The sequence below is a fragment of the Capra hircus genome, chromosome 15 (genome assembly GCF_001704415.2).
Source record: "Capra hircus breed San Clemente chromosome 15, ASM170441v1, whole genome shotgun sequence".
Lineage (NCBI taxonomy): Eukaryota > Metazoa > Chordata > Mammalia > Artiodactyla > Bovidae > Capra > Capra hircus.
The window spans coordinates 3,311,088-3,323,881 of record NC_030822.1 but is presented as its reverse complement, the minus strand read 5'-3'; the positions used below and the strand labels follow the sequence as shown (position 1 = coordinate 3,323,881).

Below are 12,794 nucleotides of genomic sequence, written 5' to 3'. Positions count from 1 at the left end.
GAGTTCCTGCTGGAAACCCGCGATCACCTTCACCAAAGTCATTTGATTTGCCCTGTGGATCACTGAATCTAATTACTGGAAGGATTTTTAAGAATCACCTCAAATAATAAGCCAAATCCAGACCCACATAAAACTGAAAAGATGGATAAAGAAAACCACTCAATGGTGACTGAGTTTATCTTTACGGGCATCACTCAAGACCCTCAGCTGCAGATCATCTTTTTTGCAGTCTTCCTCTTGGTCTACCTGGCCAATGTAGTGGGGAATGTTGGGATGATTATCCTGATCATAACAGACACTCAGCTTCACACACCCATGTATTTTTTCCTCTGCAACCTCTCTTTTGTCGACCTGGGCTACTCCTCAGCCATTGCCCCCAGGATGCTGGCTGACTTCCTAACAAAGCGCAAAGTCATCTCTTTCTCCAGCTGTGCCACCCAGTTTGCGTTCTTCGTAGGCTTTGTGGATGCCGAGTGCTATGTCCTCGCTGCCATGGCCTACGACCGCTTCGTGGCCATCTGTCGACCCCTCCGCTACAGCGCTCTCATGTCCAGGCGAGTCTGCTTGGCTCTCATGCTGGGCTCCTACCTGGCCGGCTTGGTGAGCTTAGTCACCCACACTGCCCTCACTTTCAGTCTGAGTTACTGTGGTTCCAACATCCTCAACCACTTCTTCTGTGAAATCCCGCCACTCTTAGCCCTCTCTTGCTCGGACACCTACATCAGCGAGATCTTGCTCTTCAGCCTCTGTGGCTTCATTGAATTCAGCACCATCCTCATCATCTTTATCTCCTATGCCTTCATCCTCATCGCAGTTATCAGAATGCGCTCAGCTGAAGGCCGCCTCAAGGCTTTCTCCACCTGCGGGTCTCACCTCACTGGCGTCACACTTTTTTATGGCACAGTCATGTTTATGTACCTGAGGCCAACATCCAGCTACTCCCTGGATCAAGACAAATGGGCCTCTGTGTTCTACACTGTTATCATCCCCATGCTGAATCCCTTGATCTACAGTTTACGGAACAAGGATGTGAAAGCTGCTCTCAAGAAAATAATTGGAAAGAAACCTCAATAATATTAATCATAAAAATGAAAAAAATATTAACACAGGTAAATAATAGTGGTAGAAGGATGTGGCAGGAAATAAAAAATTCTAGTAACTTTCCCTTAAGCCCTGCAAGTTACCAGCTATTTGCTGAGTCAATCTTCTATTTTTTTTTTTAAATAGAGGTATAGTTGATGTGCCATTTTGTATAAGTTTCCATGTACAGTATACTGATTCAAAATTTTTAAAGGTTATGCTTCACTTATGGTTATTATAAAATACTGCCTATGTTCCTTGTATTGTACAAGATATTCTTATAGCTTATTAATTTTGTATATTTGCTGTATTGAATAGTTTGTTTTGTTTTGTTAGATTCCACATATAAGAGATATCATGCAGTATTTGTCTTTCTCTGTCTGACTTAATTCACTAAGCATGATACTCTCCCAGTCAATCCTAAATTCCTAAGGATTTTCAGTAATATTTAACTCTATCATCTGAAGAAAAGATAGACTAATATTTTTGAAAGTCAAGCTGAGAAAGATGCATTAGGTTTTTCTCTCTTTTAAATTCTTATTGGAAGATAGATCTTTTTCAATGTTGTATTAGTTTCAGGTGTACATTAAAATGAATTTGATATACATATATCCACTCTTTTTTAGATTCTTTTCCATATAGGTCATTACAGAGTACTGAATAGACTTCCCTATGCTATCCAGCAGGTCCGTACTAATTTTCTATTTTATATATTGTAGTGTGTATGTCCGGAGAAGGCAATGGCAACCCACTCCAGAACTCTTGCCTGGAGAATCCCATGGACGGAGGAGCCTGGTAGGCTGCAGTCCATGGCGTTGCGAAGAGTCAGACATCACTTTCACTTTTCACTTTCATGTGTTGAAGAAGTACATGGCAACCCACTCCAGTACTCTTGCCTGAAAAATCCCAGGGACAGAGGAGCCTGGTGGGCTGCCGTCTATGGAATTGCACAGAATAGGACACAACTGAAGCGACTTAGCAGCAGCAGCATATATGTCAATCCCAATCTTCCAGTTTACCCCTCCCTCACATTACCTGCTGACATACATGTTTTTTTGTTTGTTTGTTTGGTCTTATTTTTGAAATTGGCTCACAGGTTGATTCGAAATGGAGATAGGACATGAAAGAGGAAATAAATAACCAGTTGCTCGAAACAATATTTTTTTTTTCAGAATCATGAAGAATGATAGATTCAAATGTTGAAAATTTCTCTACTGTGAAAGGAAGTCAGAGAAAACTTAGCTAAATACATGAGGAATCGGGCTGATATAAACAATGACTTAACTCATCCCAGGATCCTTTTACTCATATATTCAGCAAAACCTTATAAATGCTAGATATGTGCCTCTGGAGGATACAAACATGAAACACACATGTGCCAAGGACAGGGGTTTTCTGTGCTTCCAGAGAGAGTTTACCATGTTTTCTCTCTGAGACTCCTGCCACCAACAAAATCAGGAGCTATGCAAAGGGAAAGAATGAGGGCAGGAGGAGAAGGGGGTGACAGGGTGAGATGGTTACTTGGCATCATCAACCCAATGGACATAAGTTTGAGCAAACTCTGGGAGACAGTGAAGGACAGGGAAGCCTGGCACACTGCAGTCCATGGGGCTGCAAAGGGTTGGACACGACTGAGCAACTGAACGACAATGCAAAGCCCAAGAGTAAGAGCTGGAGACTCAGGCTCTGCTAACTAGGTTTGTGAATATTGACAAGGCTCTTTTCTTTTTTCCTGTCCTCAGTTTTCCCTGATGCCAAGTAGTTGGTTTCACCTGATAATCACTGGTACCCTATGATCTCTTCTTCTTAATATTGAAAAGGGTAGACATCTGAGTTTGGTCAACTTCACTTATTTACATCCTTTCAGTCCTCAGAGAAGCTCAAGGATACAATTTGGATCAATCCCTAAGGCTAATTTTAGCAAGACTGTAATGTCTATAGGATTGGCTGTCCAGCTCTCATCCTTAATTTCCCCTCTGCCTTCCTTTCCCTCTCTTTTAATTGCAAGTAAACTCTAGGGCAGGAGGAGAAGGAGGTGGCAGGGTGAGATGGTTCCATAGCATCATCAACCCAATGGACATAAGTTTGAGCAGACTTTGGGAGTCAGTGGAGGACAGGAAAGCCTGGCACACTGCAGTCCATGGGGTTGCAAAGGGTTGGACACAACTGAGCAACAGAACAACAATGCAAGGGCGCCAAGAGTCTTCATGTTTTCCACCATCTTCCCAAGGCCCTTATCAAAGAATAGTTCCATTAACTCTGACATATCAGTGACTGACAATAGAGGAGGATTTAACTTCTCTTTGCATGTTCTCAATGTTATGGTGTGGGTGCACACATGTGTCCAATTCTTTGTGATTCCATGGACTGTAGCCCTCCAGGTTCCTGTGTCCATGGAGTTATCTCAGCAACAATACTGTAGTAGGTTGCCATTTCCTACTCCAGGGGATCTTCCCAACACAGGGATCGAACCCCCATCTCTTGCATCGCCTGAATTGGCAGGCAGATTCTTTTTTTACCACTGTGCCACCTGGGAAGTGGAGAAGGAAATGGCAACCCACTCCAGTATTCTTGCTTGGAGAATTCCATGGACAGAGGAGCCTGGTGGCTTTACTCCATGGGGGTCACAACGGAGTGACTGAACACCTGGGAAACTTACAAATCTTGAATTAGAAAGTAAGAGTGCTAGCATCAGGATTGGGTAAAGACAGAGACTGGGATTTAAGGACACCTAAGTTTTTCTCAGATATGTTGAAATTCCATATGATCCATTTCAAATACTTGAACTGTTTCTATCTCAGCCCTTCCTCCAGTCCAATATAGTGAAAGGTCAGGGAAACACAATGGTTGCCTTAAAGTACAGAGCATCCACACTCATCATGAAAAGCATCAGAGAGTTTTAGGGATAGAAGCCTCAGAATTTACCAGTAATTCTAATGGATGTCATTATATATGAGTTGAAATTGATCTGGTTCAAAATCACTCAATCACATCATGAGTTATTAAAATATCCCTGTTGTCACCTTATGGAGGAAACTATAGGGGTTAATAGACAGATGTAGATTTGGGAGGAGAAGGAAATGGCAGCCTACTCCAGTATTCTTGCCTGGAAAATCCAAGGGACAGAGGAGCCTGGCTGGCTGCTGTCTATGGGGTCACAAAGAATCGGACATGATTGAAGCGACTTAGCAGCAGCAGCAGTGTTGGCAGTCCTGAAGCAGTCCAGAGGTTCAGCCTTCTGTTTTGAGTATTTTTGTTTTTATATTTTTTATATTTAATAATCCAATGAATAATCCTATATGCTATGTGAAAAATAAAAAAAAAATGGGATTTCCTTTCCCATTAACTACAAACCAATTAGTATATGTCACAATTTTAAAAAAAGAAAAGAATAGTAAACAAGAAAGAAAACAAGACCGGGAGCTGACTGTGGCTCAGATCAGGAACTCCTTATTGCCAAATTCAGACTTAAATTGAAGAAAGTAGGGAAAACCAGAGAACATTCAAATATGACCTAAATCAAATTCCTTATGATAATACGGTGGAAGTAAGAAACAGATCTAGAAACTAGATCTGATAGATAGAGTGCCTGATGAACTATGGACGGAGGTTCGTGACATTGTACAGGAGACAGGGATCTAGACCATCCCCATGGAAAAGAAATCCAAAAAAGCAAAATGGCTGTCTGGGGAGCCCTTACAAATAGCTGTGAAAAGAAGAGAAGAGAAAAGCAAAGGAGAAAAGGAAAGATATAAGCATGTGAATGCAGAGTTCCAAAGAATAGCAAGGAGAGATAAGAAAGACTTCCTCAGCGATCAAAGCAAAGAAATAGAGGGAAACAGCAGAAAAGGAAAGACTAGAGATTTCTTCAAGAAAATCAGAGATACCAAAGGAACATTTCATGCAAAGATGGGCTCGATAAAGGACAGAAATGGTATGGACCTAACAGAAGTGGAAGATATTAAGAAGAGGTGGCAAGAATACATGGAAGAACTGTACAAAAAAGATCTTCACAACGAAGATAATCAACATGGTGTGATCACTCACCTAGAGCCAGTCATCCTGGAATGCAAGTCAAGTGGGCCTTAGAAAGCATCATTACAAACAAAGCTAGTGGAGGTGATGGAATTCCAGTAGAGCTATTTCAAATCCTGAAAGATGATGCTGTGAAAGTGCTGCACTCAATATACCAGCAAATTTAGAAAACTCAGCAGTGGCCACAGGACTGAAAAGGGTCAGTTTTCATTCCAATCCCAAAGAAAGGCAATACCAAAGAATGCTCAAACTGTGGAACAAATGCACTGATCTCACACACTAGTAAAGTAATGCTCAAAATTCTCTAAGCCAGTCTTCAGCAATATGTAAACCGTGAACTTCCTGACGTTCAAGAGAGATGGTATGGGGAGGGAGGTGGGAGGAGGGTTCAGGATTGGGAACACATGTACACTCGTGGTGAACTCATGTTGATGTATGGCAAAAAAAATACAGTATTGTAAATTAAAATAAAGTAAAAAAAGAAAAGGCAGAGGAACCAGAGATCAAATTGCCAATATCCGCTGAATCATCGAAAAAGCAAGAGGTCCAAAAAAACATCTATTTCTGCTTTACTGACTATGCCAAAGCCTTTGATTGTGTGGGTCACAATAAACTGTGGAAAATTCTGAAAGAGATGGGAATACCAGACCACTTGACATGCCTCTTGAGAAACAGATATGCAGGTCAGGAAGCAACAGTTAAAACTGGACATGGAACAACAGACTGGTTCCAAATAGGAAAAGGAGTACATCAAGGCTGCATATTGTCACCCTTCTTATTTCACTTATATGCAGAGTACATCATGAGAAACGCTGGGCTGGAGGAAGCACAAGCTGGAATCAAGGTTGCCAGAAGAAATATTAATAACCTCACATATGCAGATGACACCACTCTTATGGCAGAAAATGAAGAGGAACTAAAAAGCCTCTTGATGAAAGTGAAAGAGAACAGTGAAAAAGCTCAACATTCAGAAAACTAAGATCTTGGCATCTGGTCCCATCACTTCATGGGAAATAGATGGGAAAACAGTGGAAACAGTGTCAGACTTTATTTTGGGGGCTCCCAAATCACTGCAGATGGTGACTGCAGCCATGAAATTAAAAGACACTCACTCCTTGGAAGGAAAGTTGTGGCCAACCTAGATAGCATATTCAAAAGCAGAGACGCTACTTTGCCAACAAAAGTGCGTCTAGTCAAGGCTATGGTTTTTCCAGTGGTCATGTATGGATGTGAGAGTTGGACTCTGAAGAAAGCTGAGCAATGAAGAATTGATGATTTTGAACTGTGGTGTTGGAGAAGACTCTTGAGAGTCCCTTGGACTGCAAAGAGATCCAACCAGTCCATTCTAAAGGAGATCAGTTCTGGGTGTTCTTTGGAAGGACTGATGCTAAAGCTGAAACTCCAATACGTTGGCCACCTCATGTGAAGAGCTGACTCATTGGAAAAACTATGATGCTGGGAGGGATTGGGGGCCGGAGGAGAAGGGGACCACAAAGGATAAGATGGTTTGATGGCATCACCTACTCAATGGACATGAGTTTGGGTTAACTTCGGGACTTGGTGATGGACAGGGAGGCCTGGCATGCTGCAATTCATGGAGTTACAGAGAGTTGGACACAACTGAGTGGCTGAACTGAACTGAACTGAGTAGCTTCACCACCAGGAAGATCTCTGAATACTATTTCTATGTCTCAGATGAATATTCAGTGACTTTAATATTAAAGAATCATCTTTTTTTTTCTCTCTTTCTTAATTGATAGTTGTATATCTGGTGTTTGAATTATCTTTCACCCATTAAAAACTTTATCCAGGAATACAATCATAATAAAGGTAAGTATTTTTATTTTGATCATATTCTCTGCAATAGACTACAAAGACCTTTTGAATGGCTATTCCCTTTAATCAACAAAGAACTGGTAAACACCATACTAAGAGCAACTAAGGGCAAAAACTGATGCAGAAGCAATTAATACAGAAGATGTCAGAGTGAGATAAAGCTGAGGCTAAATTCAGCTTCTCCACTCTCAAGTTATAAAAGCTCAGGTGAGATTATTTTTCCAACAATTGGTGCTTAAATCTATCTATCTGTCTGTCTATCTATCATTTCTGACTTTATCTAGTTGACATGCAGCAGTTCAGTTCAGTGGCTCAGTCGTGTCTGACTCTTTGAGACCCCATGGACTGTAGCCCGCCAGGCTCCTCTGTCCATGGGATTCTCCAGGCAAGAATACTGGAGTGGGTTGCCATGCCCTCCTCCAGGGGATCTTCCCGACCCAGGGATCGAACCTGTGTCTCTTACACTCCTGCATTCCTATGACTAGTGCCACTTGGGGAGCCCCTTAGAGAGGATACCAGGCATATTGCCAACATCCGCGGGATCGTGGGAAAAGCAAGAGAGTTCCAGAAAAACATCTATTTCTGCTTTATTGACTATGCCAAAGACTTTGACTGTGTGGATCACAATAAACTGTGGAAAATTCTGAAAGAGATGGGAATACCAGACCACCTGACCTGCCTCTTGAGAAATCTGTATGCAGGTCAGGAAGCAACAGTTAGAACTGGACATGGAACAACAGACTGGCTCCAAATAGGAAAAGGAGTATGTCAAGGCTGTATACTGTCACCCTGCTTATTTCACTTATATGCAGAGTACATCATGAGAAACGCTGGACTGGAAGAAACACAAGCTGGAATCAAGATTGCCGGGAGAAATATCAATAACCTCAGATATGCAGATGACACCACCCTTATGGCAGAAAGTGAAGAAGAACTAAAAAGCCTCTTGATGACAGTGAAAGTGGAGAGTGAAAAAGTTGGCTTAAAGCTCAACATTCAGAAAATGAAGATCATGGCATCCAGTCCCATCACTCCATGAGAAATAGATGGGGAAACAGTGGAAACAGTGTCAGACTTTATTTTTTGGGCTCCCAAATCACTGCAGATGGTGACTGCAGCCATGAAATTAAAAGACGCTTACTCCTTGGAAGGAAAGCTGTGACCAACCTAGATAGCATATTCAAAAGCAGAGACATTACTTTGCCGACTAAGGTCCATCTAGTCAAGGCTATGGTTTTTCCTGTGGTCATGTATGGATGTGAGAGTTGGACTGTGAAGAAGGCTGAGCACCAAAGAACTGATGCTTTTGAACCGTGGTGTTGGAGAAGACTCTTGAGAGTCCCTTGGACTGCAAGGAGATCCAACCAGTCCATTCTGAAGGAGATCAGCCCTGGGATTTCTTTGGAAGGAATGATGCTAAAGCTGAAACTCCAGTACTTTGGCCACCTCATGTGAAGAGTTGACTCATTGGAAAAGACTCTGATGCTGGGAGGGATTGGGGGCAGGAGGAGAAGGGGCGACGGAGGATGAGATGGCTGGATGGCATCACTGACTTGATGGATGTGAATCTGAGTGAACTCCGGGAGTTGGTGATGGACAGGGAGGCCTGGCGTGCTGCAATTCATGGGGTCGCAAAGAGTCGGACACGACTCAGCGACTGAACTGAACTGAAAGATTCCTCATCCTATCCCATAATTGCCCCTATTCCCTAACATGGAAACTGTAAAATTGACAAAGTGTTTTGCTTAGTAGTCTAAGTCCTCTTCTTTAAACCACTTCTCTGATATTATTTCTCCCTGCTTGTTTTGGGCAAAAATTCTCCTATGAAGTTATTTCTTGAATGGCCTTCACATTTTTCTACCTCTGTTTTCTTCCCAGCTTTCTACTCCTTCCCTCTCTAGTTCCTGCTTCTCTAATAGTCTGAACTCCACGTCTTGGAATATTCAAACTTGTCTCTTCCTTCAAGGATCAGCTTACATACCACTCTCCCAAAAGCCCTCATTCTCTGGTCTACTGAACTGCTAAAAAACCTACTCTTCTGAATAGCAAATCCTTTCATTGATAAGCTGCACTTGTGGACGCGATAGTTATGCACATATATGTATAAATGCCTTGAAACACAGACACTATATAACATGTGTCTGGGTGTTGCCATGGCAATAGAAACCTCACAATGGACACTGAGAAATGTTTATGAAAAGAAAGGAGTGAGTTGACGTATCTGATGCCTGCTGCTGCTAAGTTGCTTCCATCGTGTCCGACTCTGCGCAATCCGATAGACGGCAACCCGCCAGGCTCCGCCATCCCTGGGATTCTCCAGGCAAGAACTCTGGAGTGGGCTGTCGTTTCCTTCTCCAATACATGAAAGTGAAAAGTGAAAGTGAAGTCGCTCCGTCGCGTCCGACTCTTAGCGACCCCATGGACTGCAGTCTTCCAGGCTCCTCAGTCCATGGGATTTTCCAGGCAAGAGTACTGGAGTGGGGTGCCATTGCCTTCTCTGATTTGATACCTAGACTGCTTCAAACAGCCAAGCACAGAAACTAAGCAGCCACTTGAGGTGCTCTGAAAACAGCTGTTTTGGTATCTTTGTATTTAACTCTATTAGATCAAATGTTAGCGAAATAAGCCTCTTCACCAGACCTGACTTCTGGAGACAGGATTAGGAGCCCATAATAAAATCAGTGCTATGAATGCCATCCACAGATGACACCTGAAGTTCTCCATTTTCAGCTTCATCTTAGGCATTTGCTTCGATATCCCACCTCTTAGAAGTACAAGAAAGTGTTAGTCACTCAGTTGTGTCTGACTCTTTGTGACTCTAAGGACTGTAGCACATCAGGCCCCTCTGTCCATGGGATTTTCCAGGCAAGAATACAGAAGAAGGTTGCCATGCCCTCCTCCAGGGAATCTTCCCAACCCAGGGATGGAATCCAGGTCTCCCGCATTGCAGGTGGTTCCTTTATTATCTGAGCCACCAGGGAAGCCCAAGAAAAAGGGAGTGAGTAGCCTATTCCTTCTCCCAGGGATCTACCTGTCCCAGGAATCAAACTGGAGTCTTCTGCATTGCAGGTGGATTTTTACCAGCTGAGCTACCAGGGAAACCCCTTAGAAGTACAAGTTACATTGAACTCGAATATACCTTAAAATTTCTTGCATTGAATAAAACTAACCCACCTAGAAAACACATGCTTTTGTTTTATGTCACAAATCAGTCATTACTTTTCTAGGACTCACTCCTGAAATCACTTTCCAGATTTTTCTCATCTGTAAAATGGTACTAATAATACCCACAACATGGAGTTTCTGTAAGAACAAAGCAAGGTAATATTACCATGGCCAGTTGTCCCTTTCCTTGAGAGTTTTACTTTTTTTGCCTACTATCTTGGAGTAAGTATCAATTGTGCAAATTTTTACTCTCAAAAATGCCCTAATTCAGATATTAAAATATAAGAAAATCCCAGGTAGTGTATTTAAGCATTTGGGGTCTTAATGGCAGCAGTCCTTTGTGCTAGAAAAGTACAGCACAGGTAATTTTTCTATAACATTAAAACACATACTCTCTTTATATGAAGCCAGTGGTGCCAGTGGTAAAGAACCTGCTGCCTATTCAGGAAACACAAGAGATTCAAGTTCAACCCCTGGGTGGGGAAAATCCCCTAGAGTAGAAAATGGCAACCCACTCCAGTATTCTTGCCTGGAAAATTTCATGGACTGAGGAGTCTGGTGGGCTTCAGTCCACGGGACTACAAAGAGTCAAACAAGACAGCACAGAAAGTTTTCTTGGTAGACTGTGAAACTTGAAGGTGGTCTCTTTTCATCCTCAAATCATATGATATAACAAGATTGAACTGGTGTCTTCTATGTCTTTTTTGCATTGGCAAGCAGGTTCTTTACCACCAGAGCCACCTGGGAGCCCAAATGTCATGTTAATGTGCTCTTAAATAGTAGAGCTGGGAACACAGCTAACTTCTACTGGTTCCTAGTGCAGTATTCTGGAAACAGAGAAATGTACAGCCTTATCAAAAATGATAAGTATAATTAGAATTGAGAAGAGCTTTGGGGAAACTCTATGAAGATCTGGTACATGGCTGTATTCAATCTGATTTTTTTTTATTAAATTGATGAGTCAAGATTTAGACAGTATTGTGTTGTGAAGCATTTGTTGAAAGCCCCTCATTGCTTATGGTTTATGGTGAGCTGAACCATTGAAAGTTCAAATGGGCCAAAAAGGCACTATTGATATTTAAGCGAAGGAAAAAAGCAAAGTAGATGATATCAAAGAAGCAGTTCAGCTTTCAGATGATTTTGGAATAGAGGTACTGATAACAAATAATTTGTTTCCCTGTGACTTTTCTCCTTTTCAATATTTTACAACCCTCATATTTTCTAGCAGTAATGTTAAATTAATTTTGTTCTCTTAAAGGACAAAGATACCTATTGAGAAAGCTGGTACCCTGATGTATGATAGTAGTGTTGCTGTAACTACAGCGATTACAATATTGTTCTTAAAATTAATATAGCATGTCCAAAAAGTGAAAACCATTTCAGAAGAAATTTTTACAGGTTTATAATATATACATTTTAAAATTATTTTATAATAAATCTCTTCTAGAGAGATTAGAGATATCTAGATAAAGATAAAGAGAAGGTTGATGGCTTTTTACTTTTTTAAAGAATTTATTTATTTTTGGCTGCACAGCATGCGGGATCTTAGTTTCTCAACCTTGAATCCATAACACCTGTATTGGAATTACAATCTTAAATTAAAAGCCCCTGCTTTTAATTTTTTTAAACATTTTTAAAATCAGTGATGTTTCTTTCACCTGTTTAACCAGAGATAGTCCTGTTTTTGATTGTGTAGAACATTTTTTTAATTAAAATAAATGTTTGCATTTAATTATTGGACATCTATAACACAGAAATTAATTTCTTTTTATTTTATTCTAAATTGTGAAATAAACAAGTGATAAAATTTTAGAAAATACTACTTCTGTACTCAAAGGCCATCTTCAAGGTTTTTGATTGTTTGTTTTTGCTAGTTTCTTAATTTAAGAAATTCTGAAGGAGATCAGCCCTGGGATTTCTTTGGAAAGAATGATGCTAAAGCTGAAACTCCAGTACTTTGGCCACCTCATGCGAACAGTTGACTCACTGGAAAAGACTCTGATGCTGGGAGGGATTGGGGGCAGGAGGAGAAGCGGACGACCCAGGATGAGATGGCTGGATGGAATCACTGACTTGACGGAAGTGAGTCTGAGTGAACTCCGGAAGTTGGTGATGGACAGGGAGGCCTGGTGTGCTGCAATTCATGGAGTCGCAAAGAGTTGGACACGACTGAGTGATTGAACTGAACTAATTTAAAGAATGATTCTTTCTAAAGATATCATGGTTGAAAAGCTTTAAAACGCAGGAATCGTTTCCACACGTTTGTGACACAGACGTGTATATCTGTCTGCTATACAGCATTCAGAAAACCCTTTCAAAACTAATTGTGTCATATCGCCCTTCTTGATAATACTTACACATTTCTAAGAATAAATTCCTACTCCTCACCACATCAGCTTAGTCCTGCGTGGTCTGGCTATTGTCTGCTCACCACACACCTCCTGCTTCTCAGTAGTTTTCTTTATCCCCTCAGATAGAGAAAGCTGTCTCCAGTCTTTGCCCACAAACCCCCTTCACATAGAAAACCCTTCTCAACATGACTACTTCTCCTTCCAATCTTTGTATGCAGCTTGCCTGCCGCTGCCCTTGATCAGTACTTCGCTTATTCCATTTATCATAATTTGCTGATATGTGTCCCTATTATATGTATATTATAAATACTTATGTATACATAAGGA

At 41.3% G+C, this 12,794-nt stretch overlaps 1 protein-coding gene across 1 annotated transcript; it reads left to right on the top strand.

The window, feature by feature from the left end:
* Positions 124 to 1,126, top strand: LOC102182616 (olfactory receptor 1019). Its single transcript, XM_005690259.2, has one exon. The coding sequence runs from the start codon at positions 142 to 144 to the stop codon at positions 1,072 to 1,074; it is 933 nt and encodes a 310-aa protein (XP_005690316.2). The 5' UTR covers positions 124 to 141; the 3' UTR covers positions 1,075 to 1,126.